At 46.8% G+C, this 23,955-nt stretch overlaps 1 protein-coding gene across 2 annotated transcripts in view; it reads left to right on the top strand.

Moving 5' to 3' along the window:
• The first annotated feature begins 5,152 nt into the window (after window positions 1-5,152).
• The window catches only part of LOC129698935 (UDP-glucuronosyltransferase 1A1-like), a 31,503-nt gene continuing 12,700 nt past the window's right edge, over window positions 5,153-23,955 (top strand). Inside the window, exons 1-3 of one of the 2 annotated variants that reach the window (XM_055638418.1) lie at window positions 5,153-5,350; window positions 19,865-20,750; window positions 21,059-21,190. In XM_055638418.1, coding sequence (XP_055494393.1) covers window positions 19,887-20,750; window positions 21,059-21,190 — 996 coding nt within the window. In that variant the 5' untranslated portion in view covers window positions 5,153-5,350; window positions 19,865-19,886. Of the gene's footprint in view, window positions 5,351-8,979; window positions 9,096-19,864; window positions 20,751-21,058; window positions 21,191-23,955 lie in introns of those variants that run through there. The other variant, XM_055638417.1, reaches the window with a different exon arrangement.

Genomic DNA, 23,955 nt, shown 5'->3' with positions numbered 1-23,955 from the left:
TTCAGGGGTTATGAGGAGAAGGCAGTAGAATTGGGTTGAGATTGAAAGATAGATTGGCCATGATTGAATGGCGGAGTAGACTTGATGAGCCAAATGGCCTAATTCTGCTCGTAGAACTTGTGAACTTGTACCCTCCAATTCACAGCTGACATTGCAGCAGCATGGGTGGTTGATTATGCTGCTGTGGAAGCAGTAACATCGGCCACCAGTTAGTGCATCGTGGCCAAGTCGGTAATTATGTGAATTAAGTTGGCCATCGCTTCCCTGTGCCGCCACTAGGATTTTGACATTAGTTACAGGCATTTTGCAGACATCGCGACATTTTCCCATGTATATTTTTAAATCACACTCATCAGCTTGCTTTCTTTGGCTCGCCAAATCTGAATCCTTTGCACATGGACTCGCATGCGAGCCACACTAGCTCTGTTCACTCTCCTTATTCCATGTCCAAGCAATTTATGTCTGACATTTCAAAATGTCTCTCCTCCTACCTAGCTCTTCTACCAAGGATTCCAATACATCATCTGCAAAACCTGGAACCTACTCTTCCCCATTCTTCCCTATTTTCCAGGTCAGCTGCCGCATTCTCCAATTTCAAAGCCGTCACGAAATGCAGTCTGCCTTTAAGCAGGACAAGATTAACTTTAAGTGTGGCTACTCACTCGTGATAGTGACACTGGGGAGTCAAGTTATGAGGAGAAATTGGATAGACTGGGACTGTTTTCCCTGGATCAAAAGAGGCTGAGGACGCATTATAGAGGTTTATAAAATCATTAGGAACATTATAGATAAGATGGATGGTCACAGTCTTTTTCCCAGGGTAGGAGAGCCTAAAACCAGAGAGCATAGGTTTAAGATGAGGACAAAGATTTAAAGGGGATCTCTGGACAAGTTTTTCCTCATACAGAATGGTGAGTAAATGGAGCAGGCTTCCAGAGGAAATGGTGGAGATGGGTTTAATTAAAATGTTCAAAAGGCATTTGGATAGATTCCTGGACGAGAAAGATTTAGAAAGATACTAGACCAACTGTGACCCGTGGGGTCCCTGTCACACAGGAGGCCTGGTCCCCCAACGCAACTCATTCCCCAAGGCATTATTCCACCACTCACCCATTCCTCCATATTCCAGCACTCACCCAAGACTTTTAATAGTGTACTAGACCAAGTGGGACCCGTTGGGCTGGGGGGGTGGCGTCACTCACACACTAACCACCCCCCCACACACACCAACTACCCCCCATACACACACTAACCACCCCCCCACACACACCAACTACCCCCCATACACACACTAACCATCCCCCTTGATATTATATGAATATTATTCATTTGCTCCTTTTACCCCATACCCACCCTATCCACTGATGCATAGCCCCCAACTCGCAGGCAGAAGGAGGGTGGGGGAGGGAGGTGGAGGGGAGGGGGAGTGGGGGGGTGGAGGGAGGGAGGGTATAGGAGGGGGTGAGTGAGGGGAGAGAGGGGGAAGAGAGAGAGAGAGGAGGGGATGGAGGGTGGGAGAGGGGTAGAGAGAGGAGGGGGGAGAGAGAGAGGAGGGGGAAGGGAGAGGAGGGGCGGGGAGAGAGAGAGGGAGAGGGAGAGAGAGGGAGAGAGAGAGAGAGAGGGGAGAGAGAGAGAGAAAGGGGGAGAGAGAGAGAGAGAGACAGGAGGGGGAGAGAGAGAGAGAGGAGGGGGGGAGAGAGTGAGGAGGGGAGCGGGGCGGCAGCTCGCGATGGGGCGGCAGCCTCCCCACCAGATGCCAGGCCTGGGCGAGGCTGCGGCTGGCGTGGACCCGAGCGAGGCCTGGAGTTATCTGAGACTGTCAAAAGCAGCGGAGGGCCGGCCGATCGTGGCTTCCATGAGGAGAAACCCACCCACCCTCGTGACAGACGATCGGGCGGGAGAGGCGGAGAGGAGGTCGTCCCCCATAATGGCCGCCACGGCTACTTTTCCACTACGCTTCCCCGCACCCACGCTGTGATAATGACCGCCGCCATGTTGTAGAACTTCAAGGAACCCAGCGGTGCGCAGCGGAGCACACAGCATGACCTGAGCAGCAGTTTAAAAGCGCTAAGTGACAAATTTTAAAAAGTGAAAGTTAAGAAGCTAAGAGTACAGAAGACAGAACAGGGGTGACATCACTCGCAGCGGAAGCCGAGGCAGGCAGTCAGATCCATTGTGACGTCATCAGTCCGCAAGACCATCTCGTTTATTTTCGAAGTTATTTGAGATTTGTGAACATTTTCATAAATAACTCGAGAAATAAAGCATTAAATTTTTAGATAAGGCGTTTTCAGACTCCACGGGATAAATCTCTACCGGAATATGTAAAAATGTTCCAGTTAGCGCATATTTTCTTCGAGTAGATGTGATCGCTCACATTTTAATCCACACATACACACACACACACACATGCGCACACACACACACACACACACACACACACACACACACACACACACACACACACACACACACACACACACACACACACACACACACACACACACACACACACACACACACACACACACACACACACACACACACACACGTACGCGCACAGACAGACAGACACATCGAAACATAGAAACATAGAAAATAGGTGCAGGAGTAGGCCATTTGGCTCTTCGAGCCTGCACCGCCATTCGATATGATCATGGCTGATCATCCAACTCAGTATCCCATCCCTGCCTTTTCTCCATACCCCCTGATCCTTTTAGCCACAAGGGCCACATCCACACAAACACACACACAAGATCAGAGTTTTAATAGTTACTGGGTCTGTTACTCGTGGTTGCGAGGGGAGGGAGCGGCCTGAGGCGTCTCTCACACACACACACACACACACACACACACACACACACACACACACACACACACACACACACACACACACACACACACACACACACACACACACACACACACACACACACACACACACACACACACACACACACACACACACACGAAGGAGAAGGGGAATGGAGGAGAACCGGGCGGCAGCAACTGTTATGGTCGTGCGGGCGGGACACGCGATGAGAAGGTGGCCAGCGTGAGGCGAAAAAATGAGTGAGTGAGGAGTGGGGGGGGGGGGGGGGGTTTTATTAAAAATATGTACAGAAAAATTTAATGAGTGGATGAGCGAATGTAAAAGTAAAATCGCTAGCGAAGTGGTAAAAATCTCAGTGTTTTTTGCGTCTGGTTTTGGCGGAGTAACGAATCAAAGGCCAAAAATATGACATACACACACACACAGAGTTTTAAAAGTATATAGACCAAGTGCAGACCCATTGGGTCTGTTCCCCCAACGTGCGGTTGCGGGCAGGCAGGAGGGCTGAGGTCCAGCAGCAGGAGGCATGACGCAAGCGTACTTGGAGGCATACTGGAGGCAGGTGGGCCTGGATTGGTCAGCATATGGGCATTGTGACGATTAAATCTGTGAAAAAAAGCCCCATCAGAGACTGAGCAGCAGCAGGGTTCACTATAGGAAGGACCATTGTGCCTATTGTAGCGGTTCTGGCAACAGCCAGCGTTCTGCTCTGTCTGGGGGGAGAGGGCGACTGGGAGTGAAGGGGAGGAGAGGATGGGGGAGAGAGGTCATGTGGGGGGGAGGGTTGGAGTGAGCGGGCAGGCGGGTGGGCTGGAGTCCAGCAGCGGGAGACGTGGCGCGAGCGTACTTAGAAGCATACTGGAGGCAGGTGAGCCTGGATTGGTCGGCATGTGGGCATTGTGAAGTCAGCAGCTGGCAAGAGCCGTTTAGATCTTAAAAATTGAGTGTTGTTTGAGTTTTGTGATCAATTTTACTCAAAATTTGGGGAAATAATTGACCAAGGAGTGGATGAGCGAATGTAAAAGTAAAATTGCTAGCGAAATGGTACAAATGTCGGCGTTTTTGTGTCTGGTTTGTGCGGAGTACCAAATCAAATGCAAAACGCCGTACACCCACACACATACAGAGTTTTAAAAGTATACTAGACCAATGGCAGACCCGTTGGGTCTGCTCCCCCAACGCAGCCGTTCCCTACCCGTAGCCGTTCCCTACCCGCAGCCCCCACAGGAGACGTGGCCCTCGAACTGAAGCCGTTCTTGAAAGGCCGAATTAAATGGCGTCTCTTGAGGTTGAAATGCGGGCGCCAGCAGCCATTATGGTCGCTGGCCAGCAGGAGGCGACAAAATGAGTGAGTGGGGGGGGGGGGGGGGAGAAGGATTTGATTAAAAACGTGTACTTGAAGGCGACAAAATGTAATGAGGAGCGGATACTTAGAAAGAAAAGCGAAATCTCCACCGAAATGGAAAAGACCTGGGAGATTGAGCGTCTGGATTTGGCGTGGCAGTGAATCAAAGGAAGAAAGTGAAAGGATCCATTCCGATTGGACATCTGCGAGCATCGGCCATTCCGATTGGACATCTGCGAGCATCGGCCGTTCCGATTGGACATCTGCGAGTATTGGGCACGAATCAAAAGGCAGAAAGGCAGCCAGTCGTCAGGCACAGAGTTTTAAAGATAGATAGATAGATAGTTTTAATAGATAGATAGATAGATAAGATAGATGGACCAAATGTATGCATTTTGGTATTGCTTTATTATTGTCACGTATACTGAGATATAGTGAAATCTTGGTTTTGTGTGCTCTTCAGGCAGATCATACCACTTATGAGTATTAAGGAAATGCAAAATAAATAGTACAATGTAGTGTTACAGCTACAGAGGATGTACAGATTTTTTCTACAGTGTAAGGGCCGCAATGAGTTAGATTGGAAGATCGGGTATTTATCCTTAGCATACGAGAGATACGTTCAAGAGTCTGATATCTCAGGGAAGAAGATGTTCTTCTTGAAACTGGTGGGATGTGCTTTTCAATGAGACTACCTCACCTTGGTCGGAATGAACAAATTGAGCCAAGTGCCTGTTTAATCTAAGACTCCATATTACCCTCCCCCCCCCCCCCCCCCCCCCCCCCCCCCATGCTGACGAACAAACTTAGCAGGCTGTTATATTGCGATGAATTGGCACGGGTTAATCAATTCAGATGTGTCCGTGCCCATTTTAGAGGAGGACTGAATTTAACCTTTCAAATATTTGTGACGAAAAATTTGGAATGAAGGACAAGGATTGGCGCAGTGGAATTGGAGGTTAAAGTTTAAATGCAACCATATGTCAGCAGGAAGCACGTCACTTACGTTTTCATGTTAGAATGTGGCAGTGCAGAAAATTTAAACATGATTAACTCTGTGGAATAGAAACTGGAACAGAAAGAATTACTGAGCTCACAGCTATATTCCAAAAAAGTCCAAGTTACTTTGCAGACCAGCACAAGTTGTGCTAAGTGCCCTACAAAGATCTGAGGTAAGTACATGACAATAAAATACTTGATTATAAATTTTTAACCCCAGCCTAAAATGGACTCTGGTTTTGAATCAGCCTCTTCTTTATGTTCTGAAGGTAGCAAATAGGCCAGAGAGGAGAGATATCAGATCAGCTGTTCATTATGTACACAATTCCTCCTTTCTGCTGGTCTAAAAGTTAAGTTTGTTCTGCACGCTGGACAATGGGCACTCAATCTAATGCAGATGGTAAACATAAAGCAACCTAATACAAACAAGAGACGGTGATTATCTTCAAACTGATTTTTTAAATAATCAAATATGGGATTTTGCAACATAGAATAGGCCTTTCCAGTCACTGTATTTGTGCCAGATCCATGAAGTGTTTTATCAACCAGCTGCACTCCCCTCTTTATTGTTAGTACAATCTGCAAATTGTTACTCTTTTAATATTTATACTCTTCAAGTATTTATCAAATTCCCCGTTGGCAGTTAATGACACAGACTTTATGGGAAAATACCAGCACTTCTCTGCATTAGATTTGGCACAGTGTTTATAACCACTGCCTCACAGCTCCAGAGATCCAGGTTCAATCCTGACCTCCGGCTGTCTGGAATTTGCACGTTCTCCTCATGGATTTTGTCTGGTTATATTCTACATCCTAAAAATGTGTGGTTTTGTAGGGAAATTTTGGCTGCTCTAAATTGCCTCCATTGTATAGGTGAGTGGTAGAATAAAAATGGGTTAGTGCAGGATTAGCTATTGATGGTAAATGCAGACTTGGCGAGCTGATGGTTCTGCTTCTGTGCTCTATCTCTCTATAATGCCATGTTCTGGTTTCCAGTACGGCTGTGAGTGTTGTCGCGGTTCTTCTCTGCTATTCTTTCTTGGTTGGATGTGCAGCCGCCGACAACATGAAGCAGCCGGAGATGGAACTAACCAGGTGAATCAGTTGTAAAACATGGGGGGGGGGGGGGGGATCCACAATGAGGCCAAACATCTAGGACAGGGTTCTGCAACCTACGGCACACGGGCCGAATCCGGTCCATAACCCGAAAAACCGTGGGGTTTTTTCATTTTGTTATCGCAGGGTCGAGGCAAGCGAGCCGACCTGGGAACTGCAGCCAGTCCCTGGGACGAGAGCTGATCTGGGAATGGCAGCCAGTCCCTGGGCACGCAGAATGCCAACTTGATCAGTATGGACAAATTGGGCCAGCCACGTACATGTTGTATAACTCTGACTCTATGAAGGTCTGAATGGGCATAGAATTACCATTTAAGCAAAATTGCCCCCACTTTCCCTATTTTGATTCTTGAGATTAATATCCCTTTGCTCTGTTAACAGCGTTAAAGTATTTATGAGGTAGAGTCAGGAAAGGGAACGTTATTTCTTTTTAGTTTACTTTAATTTGGTAGTTGATTGTTAATTGACCGCCATAATTTCTGAAATGGTCTTAAAGTAACTTAACTGTTATAAAGTAGTAATAAGTGATTTTTGTCCAAACGATTGGAACTTGCATTATTAGCAGGACTGCCAACTTTCACGCATTGAGCAAGAGACTCATGCATTTCACAAAATTCTCACGCTCTCACACTGATCACAAATTTCTCACGCTCAAAAATCTGCAGGAAGTTAAAGCAAATAAAGCAAAAATTGTTGAATGCATAGTCTTTTTCCCGGGATATGTGATTCAAGAACTAGAGGGCATTGGTTTAATGCAGGGCTGTCAAACTACCGGCCTGATTTTGGGTGGGAAAAGGTAGTTTAGTTTCTCCCGTGCAGATGGTGTGATAGGTGAGACACGGCGGTGGTCCCAGCACCAACCCCCCTCTCCCCCTTCCCCCCAGAGGCAAGGCACGTCCCACCCCACCTCCGGCGGCTTTGTGTCCGTCGGCTGCTCTGTCCACACCCCATGGAGTTTTAACCTCGGCCCGGAGCCAGGAGCGGACCGGGTGAGTGGGGGCGTCGGTGCCGTCTCCGGAGCCGCGGTGAAGAATCACGGGCTGAGGCTCAGCACCGATGCCCGACCCCCGGGTCACCGACCCTCACCTCCCCCAGACCCCAGCTGGACACAGAGCACCTTGGCCGGCCCCCGTTCCCGGGTGGGGAGCGGGGGGAAGAAACCGGGGAGGGGGAGGGGTGAGAGGGAAACGCTCCCCAGGCGTCTCCGGGTGTTGGCGCCGCTTCACTGACACACACTCTCACACACACACTGGCACACACACGGTTCAAAGGGATATAGGCCAAATGCGGACTAGTTTAGATGGGGCATCTTGATCTGCATTAACAAGTTGGGATGAATGGCCTGTTTCCATTCTGTAAGACTATGACTCATTGTAGAAAGGGTGGATTTGCTCTGGAGAGGATCCAGGGGCGATTTATGAAGATGTTGGCAGGGCTGGAATTTTTTTTTCATTTTAAAGAAAGATTTGATACCTGGGATTGTATTCTCTGCAGCAATGGAGGTGAATAAAAAACTTAGTTGTGGTGAATAATATTACGAGAATAGGACCTGTTTTGCTTACAAATAGTGTAGGGCTACTTGGAGGGAATGGAATTGCAGATGCTGGTTTAAACTGAAGATAGAAACTACAAACTAGAAAAACACAGCAGGACATCTCTGGAGAGAAAGAATGGGTGATGTTTTGGGTCGAGACCTTCAGACTGAAGAGGTTGAAAACCAGCCATAAAACACAATAATAACTGGAGATGTGTGTTATCCAACTAAGGGCAGAAATCAGAATCAGATGTTCACCTTTATTGACGTGACACCATAATAAATATATTACTGAAAAAATAATTTAATGGGGTGGCACGGTGGCACAGCGGTAGAGTTGCTGCCTTACTACCACATGGGTTTTCTCTGGATATTCCGGTTTTTCTCATATCCGAAAGAAGTGCAGGTTTGTAGGTTAATTGGTTTCTGTAAATTGTCCCTGGCATGATGGATGGAACTAGTGTATGATAGATTGCTGGTCGGTGTGGACTTGGTGGGCTGAAGGGCCTGTTTTTATATATATTTTTAAAATATATACCTTAATTTCATTGAACCATATATGATTGAATATGTGGCATTATTTTCGTCTTGTTTCTATAGTCAAAGGGTAAGGCTGATTGATTTATTTGTGCAGAACAGTGATGAAAGTCCGACTCTTGCCTTGTTTCTAAGTGGTTTTTCTCTATATATATGCATAACAGCATGAATTATAATCTGATTTCCTTACATGAATATAGTAATTCATGTGCTGCATCTGTTGATCAGAGCCTGCTCTATTGTGGAATGTAATTAGGAATGCAATTTAGCCTAACCTTATTCATACCTAATCCAATTTAAAGCATAAATGTTGCATTCAAGTGTAAGTTAAAAGACTCACTACAGTATGCACCAGATTGCACAATTTCAAGCTGAAAAATGCAAAAGCTCCCTACAATTATTAAATCCTCAATCTTTGCTGTGGCGGTGTGTTGAGAACTGAAGAAGGTCTGAAGAAGGGTTTCGGCCCGAAACGTTGCCTATTTCCTTCGCTCCATAGATGCTGCTGCACCCGCTGAGTTTCTCCAGCTTTTTTGTGTAACTGTTGAGAACAAGTTTGTCCTGTTTTTATCCCACACCCTGAGGTGAAATTTGAGCTGCTGAGTTTGGAGCTACTTTGCCTAGCTTTCCTTGGCTCCATAGATGCTGCCACACCCACTGAGTTTCTCAGCACTTTTTTCTACTTTACCGTCCTTTCGGAGGTCTGGACAATTTCTTCTTATAGATTTGTGGTGAGTGCATTTCCCAAAATCTGTTCTACCAAACTTCTTTATTAATTGAATGAAATGAAGGAGTCATTAATGCAAGTTGTTTGGATCGATTGTCACTGCAAACTCTTTCTTAGTAGTTACCAGTTCATTACTTTGTTTGAGTAAGTCGAATGGTGAGAAATGTGGACTGGATATTATTCATACCAAAGCATAGATCACTATCACACAGAAAATGATTACAGGATTTTATATCTAGTTTTTAAACTTGTCCCCTTTCTAATGAAAACTTTGTTTCAATATTCATTATTTCAAAGTAATGTTATTGTTGAACTCTTATGTCTTTTTCTCTCATATCCTTGAAAGTCTTTTTGCTTTAATAATTTTAGACATTGACTTCAAAGATAATAAATTAACTAGAAATACCACTCTTTATGTTTATGTATGAATTTCATTGTTCCGTTTCGGTAGATATGACAATTAAACACTCTTGACTCTTAGCGTGTTAACAACTAAATTGGTGGTGCACGGATGGCAGATTTCATGGACGGTTGTATGTTACTCTCATTGTTTGCCCTCTGCACTCTTGATTCACTTTGTTTCTGATGTCGCAGATTATTGAAATACACTTTCCAAAGAACACGGTAAGTTTAAATGAAGCTTGTGAATGTGGCTCTGGTGAGTTGAAAGGAGGACTGCAGGCTGGGCCACTGATGAGCTATTGAGGTTTCTGAATGTTTGGGTAGCTGACAGTGGACTGCTTGGATTATTTCAGGACCATTTTACATTTAGGGAATTCAAGCAGGCACATCCGTCTGGTCAACCTCGGATCCCTGACATGATTTCAGATCAGGGTCAGTGCAATGATGTAATTCATGTGCTGGTGAACTTACTTATCCTGGGATTGCCTGTCGTTGGGCAATCCTGGATCAAATTGTCCCCAAACTGCAGCACTGAACAGGGGGACCTACCAGGTAAGTACAATGGATAAGTGCAGTTTTAACAGCAGCCATGAAGCTTGGCACCATACAGAACATAGCAGTCCACTTGTTAGGCATCCCATCCACAATCATTCACTCAATACACCACTACCCAAGATCCAGGAGACAGAGGGCGTGGAGCTTCCGGAGGAGAGAGGATCAGGGAGGGATCTCCTCCCAGCAACACCACCAGCATTGCCCAGAAGAGACCCCTCTTCCTGAGGAACATGACACCCAGTGCCTGAGGCCAGAAACAGTGCTACAGTTCAGCAATGCACTAGATGTGAGGGCTCATGACGAAGGACTTTACTCCAACATTACAATGGAGATAAAGCTGGCATTACTAAACATGCGCAAAGAGCTCTTTGCAATGTGTTAACACCTTGCAGGTCCTTCCCAAGGTCAAGGCAGATGTGACTTATATCCAAGCGTGTGGGCTACTCCACCGCAGCAGCACTCGGAGATGGTTGCTACAGTTACCCCATGGACTGTCGGCAAGGTCAGGGGCCAATGACTGTCTCACTTGCGGCTTGGGTTTTCTGCTGTGCGGGCAGGGTAGAGAGCGGGATTCTCCATCACTGCTGTCAGGCAGGTGGCTGGTGGCCTTCTCCTCATGTGGATGTAATATACCATAACTCTCAGCTCCGGATGACAAATGTGTACACTTTGCCCGTGTGGAGTGAGCAGATCTGTTGTCTTCCAGCAGATCCCACCGCTGCTGGCAATGTCCTGACTGGTCGTTCTGACCAGGGACTTCAACTGCATCATTGATGTGGCTGGCCGATGTGGCAGTGCCAACACCAGACTGGGCAGCAGCTCAGGTCCTAGTGGAGACAGTCAAGGACGCAAAGCTGGTGGAGCTCAGCCACATTTCTCCTGGATGGCTCAGCCCTGCCCCGATTGACCTAATTTTGGTCATTTACATGGATCGGACAGGTTTGGAGGGATATGGACCAAACGCGAGCAGTTGGGACTAGTGTAGCTGGAACATTGTTGGCTGGTGTGAGCAAGTTGGGCCGAAGGGCCTGTTTCTACACTGTATTACTGTATGACTCTGTGACTCCATCTTCATGTCGAAGGCCGTCGCTGTCAGAAACACAGACGTTCTTCTCTGACCACTGCTTCCTGTCACCTGCAGGAGGTCCTGAAAACAGGCAGGGGTTCATGGATGTTAAATGTCAAACTGCTGACCGCAGAGAACCTCGAAGAGCTAAAGCAGGATGATGCAGGTTGGAGTACCACAGCTACTGACAATTCTTTGACTTCCCAATACACTGATGGGGAGAAACCAAGGAGAACATCAAGTGTTTAAGAAGGAACTGCAGATGCTGGAAAATCGAAGGTACACAAAAAATCTGGAGAAACTCAGCGGGTGCAGCAGCATCTATGGAGAGAAGGAAATGGGTAACGTTTCGGGCCGAAACCCTTCAAGAACTTCTTCATTCTCAAAGGTGTTCAGAAAGCAAGACAGGGTCAGAGGGAAGGTACACAAAAATGCTGGAGAAACTCAACGGGTGCAGCAGCATCTATGGAGCGAAGGAAATAGGTAACGTTTCGGGCCGAAACGCTACCTATTTCTTTCGCTCCATAGATGCTGCTGCACCCGTTGAGTTTCTCCAGCATTTTTGTGTACCTTCGATTTTCCAGCATCTGCAGTTCCTTCTTGAACACGGGGTCAGAGGGAATTGTGCCAACTCCACACAGACATGCAGCAACTTCTCCTTCTGCAGTCAAGGGGGTTGCGGGTGAGGGAGACATTCTGAGAGGTGAAGAGCTGTGCTCTTTGCCTCAGAATCTTCCAAGATCACCTTTCTCTCAGGAGTCTGCTACATGGAGCAGTATGAGACATGTCCACACTTCTTGCAAAAGAATTGCAGTGGGAGCTCTCCGACTCACAGCCTTAAGGAAGAACAGGGCTTAGTAAAATCCTTGCAGGTAGACATATTGAGTATCTGTAGATCCTATGCTGGACTGTAAGACAGTGAGGCCGCAGACAGAACAGCCTCCCAGAACTTCCAGTCCTTTAATTTTAAACTTTAGACTTTAGAGATGGAGCGCGGAAACAGAACTTTCAGCCCCCCAAGTCTGTGACGACTAGTGATCACCCCATACACTAACACTATGCCGCACACTATGGATATTTTGTTTATAATTTACCAAAGCCAATTAATCTACAAAACCTGCACGTCTTTAGAGTGCGGGAGGAAACTGGAGCGCCCGGAGAAAATCCATGCGGTCACAGCGAGAACAAACAAACTCTGTGCAGACAGCACACCTAGTCAAGATCGAACCTGGGTCTCTGGCGCTGTAAAGCAGCAACTCTATTGCTGCGCTGCTGTGCTGCCCTCACTGAGGCTATCACTGGAGGTCTTGGTGGACAATAGTTGGGAGAGTCTGGACCAACCATTAACCCTGAAAGAGCTGACTGGCTTCATCCACTGGCTGAGTTGTATGTGGCTCTGTAGGACAAGGTGTGCCCGTGTGGGCAATGCTTCTGCTGAGCAGCATGACAGACTGCATGAGGAAGAGTGTTGTGATTCTTCTGTTTAAGTAACTCGGTGAAGTCTTACACCGTGATAAAGGTCCAAAGACTTTATTAACGTTACGACATGGGAAACTTCATTCTAGCATGTTTCTCTAAGACTGTGAAAACAAGGTAGGGAAGCTTTCTGTTAAACTAGTGGGCATAGCTACAAAGTATGACTCATACTTTGAGTGAAACTGATCTACATCCTCCCTCTTAAAGAATTAAACATCAGTCCAAAACCACTAACTAAGTAGGGCATGCAAAGTAATTGATAATAAACTGGAGGAAAGTCAAACATAGCCCGGGTACTTCACGGTGGGCTTGCAAACACGACCAGCACGTGTGCGATAAAGACCAACTATGTTTTTCCCCACCGGGGACAGAGCTGGTGGCTTCACAAGTGAGGGAGACTGAACCAGCATTGCCGGTGATGGAACAGGAGACTGTAGTGCAGGTGAAGGGGGCGTCGCCACTGGCAAACCAGCCATTGCTGACGTGGGTTGTTGTGCTGGTGTAGGCTGAGGAGTGCCACCGAGGTACGTTGTTGAGTAGAGTGACAGCCGCCAGAAAGAAGCTGTTCCTCGACCTGCTGGTTCGGCAACGGAGAGACCTGTAGCGCCTCCCGGATGGTAGGAGGGTAAACAGTCCATGGTTGGGGTGAGAGCAGTCCTTGGCGATGCTGAGCGCCCTCCGCAGACAGCGCTTGCTTTGGACAGACTCAATGGAGGGGAGCGTGGAACCGGTGATGCGTTGGGCAATTTTCACCACCCTCTGCAATGCCTTCCGGTCGGAGACAGAGCAGTTGCCATACCATACTGTGATGCAGTTGGTAAGGATGCTCGCGATGGTGCAGCGGTAGAAGTTCACCAGGAACGTAATGTAATTGTAATGTTTGTCTGGCCAGCCGCACTTAATGACGGAGGTATGCGATTGTAGAGTACTGTCAGCAGCAGTGTGGGCAACCAAATCCTCCATACAGGACGAGGAGATAAAAGACACAGTCATTAGGACAAAGATCATCCAGCGAGTGCGGACCCTTGTAGGTTTTCTGGGGTGCACGTGAGAGAGTGTCAGCCAGGTACATATCCTTAACGCGTTTGTAGATCACAACAATGTAATGTGATCACAACATGCGCTGGAGAGGCATGGATCGGTTTGTTAAAGATGCTGATCAGAGGTTGGTGGTCAGTTTCAATAATGACCGTGTGTCGAAAGATAAATTTGTTAAATTTCTTGCAGGCGAAAACAACCGCCAGCAGCTCTTTCTCAATTTGGGCATATCGTTGTTCTGTGCCAGTCATAGTGCACGAGGCATAGGCAACAGGCTTATTGCCGCTACCTTCATTGTGAAGACATGCTGCGCCTAGTCCGTGTTGTGAGGTGTCACGTCAGTGTGACCGATCGTTTAGTAAGTAAGTAAGTTTATTGGCCAATTATTCACATACAAGGAATTTGCCTTGGTGCACCGCCCACAAGTAACAACATGACATACAGTGACAGTTACGAATGACTCAGAAAACACTAAACATTAATTATTATAAAACATTTATGATAAAACACCATTGATCAAGCATGTGAACCAACAACATACCAGATCAAAGGGAGGCTACAGATTTTTGGCTGTTGAGTAGAGCAACTACTCGTGTATAAAAACTGTTTTTATGTCTGGCTGTAGCAGCTTTGACAGTCCGGAGTCACCTTCTAGAGGGAAGTGATTCAAAGAGATTGTGGCCAGGGTGAGAGGGGTCAGAGATGATCTTGCCCTCTCGCTTCCTGGCCCTTGCAGTGTACAGTTCATCAATGGAGGGAAGGTTGCAGCCAATATTCGCTGCAGCCTCCAGGTGTCGTGCTTGGTGGCTGAGCCAAACCAGACCATGATGGAGAAGGTGAGAACAGACTCTACGATGGCCGTGTAGAATTGTACCATCATTGTCTGTGGCAGATTGTGCTTCCTCAGCTGCAGTAGGAAGTACATCCTCTGTTGTGCCTTTTTGACTGTAGAGTGGATGGTAGCCCCTCACTTAAGGTCCTTGGAGATGATGGTTCCCAGGAACTTAAAATACTCCACAGATGTGACTGTGGTGTTGTTGATGGTGAGTGGGTTGAGGGGAGGGGGAGCTCTCCTAATGTCTACAATCAATTCCACTGTCTTAAGAGCATTGAGCTCTAGGTTGTTGTAGGCAGATTCCTCCCCATCGTGGATCAGTCAAATCAGGGTTGTGTCATCCGCAAACTTTATTTAAATCTTTTTATTTGAATTTCACAGCTATTTGCATACATACAATAATAACAGACAGTGACAGTCAAGGCCTAATTGTGCAACAGTATGTAAGCGACCCTCAAACACCTTTCCCTTACCCACTTTCAACCCACCCGAATCAGGTCGGAACCAAACGGGAACAAACAACACTCACATACGTACACATCCACACAAATATGGTAAGATAAACAAAACAAAAAGTACTAAAAAAAAAAGAAAAAAAAGAGGGTCATAATAACAGTAAATAAGTAAGTAATTAAATAAATAAGTGTGGGAAGGGGGGGGGAGGGTTAACGGGAGAGCAGCTGCAGTAGAGCAGAACAATGGTGGAGAGCACTCAGTCCTCTTCCGAGTCCGGGGACAAGTTGAGAGAGTTAACAAGTTCAAAGAAAGGGTTCCATGTATCTAGGAATGTCTTGGTAGAGCCTTTTAGAGAGACCCTAAGTTTTTCAAGCTTTAAATTGTAAAGCACCTCCTTAATCCAGCGGGCGTGTGTCGGGGGACAGGTGAGCCTCCAGTTAAGCAAGATCAGTCTCCGGGCTAACAAGGTTGTAAAAGCTAGGACCCGTTTCACCGCAACAGAGAGGTTGGTGTTGGGAGGGGTACCGAAAATGGCTGACAGTGGATTTGGAGGAATAGTCTGGCCGTAGGCTCTGCTTATCAAGTCGAAAGCACTCCTCGAAAAGACTGCTAGCTTAGGGCAAGACCAAAACATATGGCTATGGTTGGCAGGAGATTGATTACATCTGTTGCAGGTGTCCCTAACAGCGCGGTAAATTCTAGATAATCTTTAATTTGTGTAGTGGACTTTGTGAAGGACTTTGCATTGGATTAGGCCATGATGGGCACATATGAAGGAAGAATGGATCAAATCCAAGGCAGAGTCCCATTGCTGGTCTGTTAGTTTCGTATTCAGCTCGCCCTCCCACGCAGCTTTTAATGAGGTATGAAGTTTCTATATAACCGACCCTAACAAGTTATACAAAACAGAGATGCATTTCTTCCGGTTGGGATCTAGAGCTAGGATGGAATCGGTCAGGGTTTCAGGGGGGCGATTTGGGAAATGGGGGAATGTCTTCTTCACAAAATCCCTTATCTGGAAAAAACGAAAAAGGTGGGAGTTTGGGAGGCTATAGTTGGACGAGAGCTCTGCAAAGGACAAGGATGCCATCCTTATATAGGTTTTTGATACAACTGATACAGTTGCTGTGCCAGGTTTTGAATGTGTGGTCTGTACTTGAAGGTTTAAAGATGTGATTTTTAAGCAGTGGGGTCAAGATAGAAGGTGCTTGTAAACCAAAGTTTTTCCTGAGTTGACTCCATATCTTGAGCGAGAGGGACGCAATTGGGCCTGCACCCACAGATGTTATAGAAAGGGGGAGTTGGGAGCATAGGACAGACCGCAACGGGAGACGTGAACTCGCCTTTTCCATGTGTACCCAGGTCGGTAGGTGATCGCAATCATCATTCATCCAATACAGGAGTGTTTGCAAGTTAGCTGCCCAGTAGTATCGCCTAAAGTCAGGAAGTGCCAAACCGCCGTCATTCTTAGGAGACTGTAGTACCGTCTTTCGGATTCTAGCTGGTTTGCTACCCCATAAAAATTTAGATATTGTCCTTTCTAATTTATCAAAAAAAAGATTTAGTGATAAGTATAGGGATGTGCTGGAAAAGATACAGAAATTTGGGTAGGACGACCATCTTGACCAGATTTATCCGGCCCACGAGGGATAGCGGTAAAACTGACCAGCGGTCAAAATCTCTTTCGGCTTTCTCAACCAGAGGCAGAAAGTTTGTGCGGAACATATCAGATAAGGGTGTTGTGATAAAGACGCCGAGGTAGCGAAACCCGTCCTCTGCCCATTTGAATGAGGTTACAGAGCGAGGGAGCTGCTTAGCCAATGAGTTAATCGGTAATAGCTCACTCTTTTAGTAGTTAAGTTTATAACCAGAATACGCACCAAACCGTTCTAAGATATTCGTAATCACAGGGAGAGAGCTGACTGGGTTCGAGATGTACAGGAGCAGGTCATCCGCATACAATGAGACATTATGAGTTGTGTCGAACCGTGTCATACCTTTAAAGCCCTTTTCTGAGCGTAACCAAACCGCCAAGGGTTCTATCGCGACAGCAAACAGGAGTGGTGATAACGGGCAACCCTGTCTGGTACCTCTCTGAAGGGGGAAGTGGGGCGACAGTGTGTCGTTTGTTTGTACTGGGGCCACCGGGGACGAGTATAATAAACTGACCTAAAGAATAAAACTGTTACCGAGGCCAATCCTGTCCATAGCCTCATATAGGTACCTCCACTCGAACCTATCGAAAGCTTTTTCGGCGTCGAGGGAGACCACTATCTCTGGGGTCTCACTACTCGGTGAATGGATGATGTTAAGGAGATGCCTAGTATTGTGGGAAGACTGTCGGCTTGGTATGAACCCTGTTTGACCTAACGAGATAATAGAGGGCATGACTCGTTGTCATCCGCAAACTTTAGAAGCTTGACAGAGGACAGAGTTTAGGATCAAAATGAGCGATAGTAGGAGCACAAGACATCTGCTGCTTAAGAGTGTCGAACGCCTTCTGCTGTTGCTCGTGCCAAGTCCAAGCAGTGTCTTTGTGTGTAAGCTGGCGCAATGGGACTGATATTTTGCTGAAACCCGGAATGAATTTGCTCAAGTAGTTCACCATGCCAAGGAATCTCTGCAAACTTAGCACGTCTGTGGGTGCTGGGAGCTCGTTGATAGCACTGGTTTTCGCCAGATCACTTTTTAGGCCTTCTTTAGTAAACACATGGCCTTGGTATTTCATCTCATTTACCCTGAATTTGCATTTTTGAGGGTTCAGCTTGAAGTTGATGGCCTTGGCGTGATCCAAGATCTTTGTCAGATTGGCATTGTGTTCTTCGACAGTTCGTCCCGCAACAAGGATGCCATCCACGATGATAGAGTATGGGTAACCTGCAAACAACTGCTCCATAGCTTGTTGAAATACTTTACTAGCAGAACTTATTCCAAAAGGCATACGAAGAAATCTGTAACGACCAAATGGAGTGCTGAAAGTGGTTAACTTGGAGGAGTTGTGTTCCAACGAAATCTGCCAGAGTGAACTCTTATCATCACCCTTATAATCAAGCGGATAGGAATAATATTAGGAATGAGACCCATCTTGCTGCTAAACATCGACTAGAAGCACAGAAAGGAGATTGAGAACTTTGCAACTTGGTGCCAAGTCAATACGCTCTCCCTCAATGTCAGCAAGACAAAGGAGATTGTGATTGACTTTAAGAAGCAAAGGAGTATACACATCCCAGTCTACACTGTTGGCGACGATGTAGAGATGGTTGAAAGCTTCTGAGGAATAAATATTACCAGCAATTTGTCCTGGACCAGTTATAACCAAGAAAGAACACCACGCCTCTACTTACTGAGGCGGCTTAGGAAATTCAGCATGCCCTAACAACCCTCTCCAACTTCCATGGATGCTCCTTCAAAAGCATTATATCAGGATGCATCAAAGCACGGTTGGATGTGGTGGATGTTTATGTTACATTTTATTTTATGGGGCTGTGTGTATTGTTGCTTTTCACTTAGTATGGCTGTATGGTAACTCATATTTCACTGTACCTTAACTGGTTAAGTGACAATAAATGTCAACTTGAACTTGAACCTGAGGGACACATTGAAGCTCTGTGCAGCCAATGCTCCTGGGTCAATGTGCGGGAGGACCATAGTCTAGGATCCCGCTGCGGGACTTTGAGGGGCAGAGTCCATCAAATAAGGGAAGGGATATCACCCGGGGGGGGGGGGGGGGGGGGGGGGGCTTCATGAGTGGCTTGGTTTAAGTATAATTGTGAACATAACTGAATATGGCACACATGAATGTATAGTCGCTGAGAATGTCTTTAAAGGTTTTGCACTGTTTCTGTTATGGAAATAATTTTTTACTATGAATAAAGTTTATCTTTGGAAATAAAAAAAATCTGTTGCCATCAGCACCAGAGCAAGGGGCAGGCTATTTAAAAACATCTCTGGAGCCGCTGGCCGCAGGACTAAATTAAACGTTTACATTACAACAGCAACTAATCCTCAAACGTAAATCACTAACAATCGGGTACACCAATGTCATTAAAGACAATGTGCAAAGTCAAAGGACTAGAAATGTATTAACTTTATTTCTGTATTTTAAGTAGTTCTGTGGTCTGAAAATAACTGAGATTGCTGAGGGGACCAGTCCAACTGCTAACATGGCAGTTTCTATCCATATGCACTGTTTGCACAATCCAATTTCTCACTGGCATAAAGTTTCATTTTGAAATTAATCCAATTTCTGAGGAGGGTTGTGCTGGTGTTGGACACGGCCAGAGGAGGTTTACGAGAATGGTCCCAAAGATGATTGGGTTAATGTATGATGAGCGTTTGAAGGCTCTGGGTCTGCACTCACTGGAGTTTATACAGTAAGGATGAGAGGGCACCTCATTGAAGCTTACCCAAAAATGAAAGGTTTGGATAGAGTGAATGTGGAGCGGATGTTTCCACTGGTGGGTCTATGATTGAGGGCACAGCCTCAGAATGAAAGGATGTACCTTTAGAAAGGAGATGCGGAGGAATTTGTTTAGTCAGAGGGTGTTGATTTCTTTGTCACAGACGGCTATGGAGGCCAAGTCATTGGGTATTTTTAAAGTGGAGATTGACAGATTCTTGATTAGAAAGGGTGTCAAATGTTATGGGGAGAAGGCAGCAGAATTGGGTAGAGAGGGACAGATAGATCAACCATGATTAAATGGCAGAGTAGACTTGATGAACTGCATGGCTTAATACTGCTCTTATGTCTTGTGAAAGGGTGGGAAAATATTAACTAATGAATGACCTTCCAGAGTAAATGATTGCAGGATGTCCTATTAAACATTAATAATCCAGTTTTCAGTCTCTGTAGAAAATATGATTATAACGAGGTTTGTCGGGGGTTTCATTGGACGGCATTTAAATGCCGAGGCCTCACCTGACTCTGTCACTGCTCTCTCCACAGTGGCTTTGAGTTGCTTCCTGCAATGGCTCCGGTTTATCGTTCCACTGGCCAGCTCGTGTGGTTCCTGGTTTGCTTGCAGTGGTCTTGGATTCCGGCCGAGAGCGGCAAGCTGCTGGCTGTCCCTGTCGATGGGAGTCATTGGCTCAGCATGAAAACCATAGTGGAGGAGCTTCACGGAAGAGGACACCAGATTGTTGCAGTTTACCCTGAACATTCTTTGATGATTAAGACGTCCCGTCACTACACCAGCAAAACCTATTTCATTCCCTTCAGCCAAGATGATGTGGATCAGGTTTACAGAAATCTAGTGCAGATGGCTTTTTACAATGGGACTTTTTACGAAAGAGTTAGGAGTAGCTTGGAACATATAAGTGATTTCAGACAGTTTTTCCTGTCTCAATGCGAGTATTTACTGTTTAACACGGAGCTGATGGAGGAGCTGGCTGAAGAAAAATTTGATGCCCTGCTGACAGACCCTTTCTCCCCCTGTGGTGCGATCGTTGGTGAGTACCTCACTCTCCCCATCGTGAACTTGCTGCGAGGAATCCCTTGCGGTTTGGAATATTCAGCCACTCAGTGTCCTCGGCCTCTCTCGTTTGTGCCAAGAATGTTCACGGGTAACAATGATCGAATGACCTTTCTCCAAAGAGCTGCAAACACGATGGCCACATTCTTAGAACAGTTGCTGTGTTATTTTTTGTATTCGCCATTTGAGGAGCTGGCCATCAGGTTTCTGAAGAAGGACGTGACTCTAGTCCAGCTACTGAGCCGGAACACCATCTGGCTGCTGCGATACGACTTCATCATGGAGTACCCCAGACCCCTGATGCCAAACATGGTCCTTGTTGGCGGCATCAACTGCAAGGAGAGGAAACCTCTGCCTCAGGTGGGAGCATTACTGATTACTTCCGGCATTTCCGACCTCCTTGCTTCTAAACTCAAATCCTCTCGCAATGAAGGCCAACATGCCATTCGCTTTCTCCACTGCCTGCTATACCTGCATGCTTGCTTTCAGTGACTGATGTACAAGCACACCCAGGTCTCGTTGCACTTCTCCTTTTCATAATAGGCTATCGGGGCATCAACCAAGTTTCCTGAATCACCATCATTACTTAATATAATTGAACCTGAGTGGCAAAGTGGCAGTCTCTTGTTGTTAATTTTTTTTAATGATTTCCATTTTATTCTTTCCAGGACTTAGAGGAATTTATGAACAGTTCTGGAGAACATGGTGCTGTGATCTTCTCCTTAGGATCAATGGTTGCTGACATGCCCATCTCAACTGCCAATATGATTGCAGAAGCAATTGGTCAACTTCCTCAGAAGGTAATTACAAATGGAGGCAGACCTTTGTCTGGTTAACACGCACAACAAATTTACACAGCCAAGTACAATATAATCGTGTAAACTCATTGTGCTTTTGATAAAAACTTGACTCAACTCTTTCAATTCAGTCATGGTGACTATTGCTTTCTGAAGTCTAGACACAAGGAATTCTGTCTTAGTGTTTACGATTCCACAACTGTCGAAACTTGAGTAATGCAACAAAAAAATGAAGAAATGGATTGAGAAGAGGCCCGGAGAGTCGGAGAATGTTACAGCACAGGAGGGGTTAAATGGGATTCATTGGTCTGTGATTTGAAAGAATTATCGAGTTATCTCAGAGCTCCCACAATCTTGCTCTTTCCTCATAGATTACAGCTCTGTTTTACTCTGACCAGAACATAGTGTTAGGTTACCATGCATTGCTGCCCTTCTAAGCTTGTTGTGTGGGGTCCAGCTCCAGGCTAGTTTGTCCTTAGAGGGGTGTATGTCTGCGGTCCTTTATGCTTTTAGTTTCCTCCATTTGGTGGCAATTTGCACCATGGGCCTAAAGCTCAGCGAGGGCCCTGTCTATGGTTAACTCTGCTCATTCCAGGCCTGAGTTACTCCGGCACTTTGTGTACTTTGGTGTAAACCAGCAGCTGCAGTTTCTTGTTTCTACATTGGGAAAGTATTTTAGTGTGGGACAAGGATCACACAGCCCATTCTTGGTGATGTTACTTGAGGGGTCAATAATATCCTGGATCAGTGGGCCTGCACTTTTTCAGAACTGTAGCTGTAGGATGGAATATCATTTTAACATTTCACCCAAATAATCGCATCTGCAACAGTACTGCACTCCCTCTATGCTGCATCAGAGGAGTAAGGCTTGTGCTACTGATGTTAAACTATATCCCTGGATCCAGTGGGTCAGATGTTTGAGTTCCATCTACAGAGCCACACTGAAATCTCAGGGAAAGGCAAAATGAAATTAACTGGAGCTAAGGAGGTTGAAGGGTGACCTTATAGAGGTATATAAAATCATGAGGAACTAGATTGGGTAGATAGTCACAATCTTTTTCTCAAGGTAGAGAGGTCTAAAACTAGAGGGCAAAGATTTGTGAGAAGGGAAAGATTTAAAGAGAACTAGACCAAATGCAGACTCCCCCAACGGTGTGCTTCCCAAACGCAATATTCCACCACTCACCCATTCCCCCAACGCAACTGAACACGTTCCCGAACTGAAGATTCTAGCACTCCCCTGAGTACGGCATGGTCGAGAAAATTGTGAGTTCGAATATGTAAAAATTTCAGCGCTACGGCCTAAGGTTTTGGGGAAGATACAAATAAAACACACACAAGATGAGAGTCTTATAGGTATACTAGACCAAGTGGGACCCGTTGGGTCCCGTCCCCTCAATGTGCGGTTTTTGTGGTGGAGGGCAGCCTGCGGTGACACTCACGCACTAACCACCCCCCACAAACACACACATGCTAACCATGACATCATCAGCGAAAGGCAGTCTTTCTTTAATTCAAAATTTCCACGGGAAAATAGCGACCGGAATATGTAAAAATGTTCCATTTTTACAACGCGTGGGGTGGGGTGTGAGTGGGGGGGCGTGGTGTCTGCACTCACCCCGGAGACAGGCATCCACGGAGTCAATCACCCCCACAAGGAAAATTATGTAACTTATGGAGAAAATCAATCGTCTCCATGTGGGGGGGGGGCGGGGGGGGGGGGGGGGGGGGGGGGGGGGGGGGGGGGTGAGGAGGTGTGTGAGGGGTGCAGAAGGGGGTTGTGGAAGGGGGCGGGGTCAAGAGTGTTTTTATTGTCATATGTCCCAGATAGGACAATTAAATTCTTGCTTGCTTGGCTGTAGGGAAGAAGCTGTTCCTCAACCTGGACGTTACAGTTTTCAGGCTCCTGTACCTTCCTCCTGATGGCAGTGGTGAAATGAGTGTGTGTGAATAACCCGGGGGGAGGGGAGGGGGCGGGGTGTGTGAATAACCTGGGGGGGGGTTTGTCGACTTTTTGAGCTGGGGCTGGCGCTCCTTCTCCACGCATGGAGAAGTAGCGGCAACCCCAGCTCAACTCCCGCCAGGCCAACCGACGGAGAGACGCGGTGAACAATTCAGGAAGAGCCGGGCCGGTGACAGCAGCGGATGCCGGGGGCCGGGTGGACGGGTGTGAGCTGAGGCCGAGGTTTGCAAACGTTGCTCCAATCCCCCGGTCTGGCCCTCCCTGAGCTGGTGATTCCGTGAAGATCCCAGCCCAGTGCGCAGGTGCGGCATTATCGCACAGCTGTGCAAACTGCGGCCAGCGGGAGTCGGGCGCTCCCGCAACCAAGGACGTGAGGTAAGTACTTACCTTTATCGGGCCTTGTGGTTTTTTGCTCCAGGGGGAGCAAAGCAGCAGAGGAAGCGGCCCCCGTTCGACTCCAGCGAAGGAGCCGACAGTGGAGGGGGATAGGCGCTAACGGGACCGCACACGCTGCGGACCGCTGACAGGGAGCTGCGCTATGCCGGTCCGCTGAACAGCTGTTTGTTTAACAGCAGCGGACCGGCGGGAAATTTAAAAACCCGACCGGCAGCCCTGCAGACTCCTGACAAGGAGAATCGCCGCCCGGGAACCGCTACAATGCCGCCTGAAAAACGGCAGGCAGCCTCTACATACAGGTAAGACAAAAATCTTACCAAAATTACAGGTTCTACAGGAACCAACTTCCTCCAACACTGGAACAGGCTGGAGACAGCAAAAACAAGTATGTCTGTCTCCCCAAGCCAGA

Source organism: Leucoraja erinacea, chromosome 7 (genome assembly GCF_028641065.1).
Source record: "Leucoraja erinacea ecotype New England chromosome 7, Leri_hhj_1, whole genome shotgun sequence".
NCBI lineage: Eukaryota > Metazoa > Chordata > Chondrichthyes > Rajiformes > Rajidae > Leucoraja > Leucoraja erinaceus.
The sequence above is the reverse complement of the archived record's forward strand: the minus strand, read 5'-3'. Positions and strand labels throughout refer to the sequence as shown.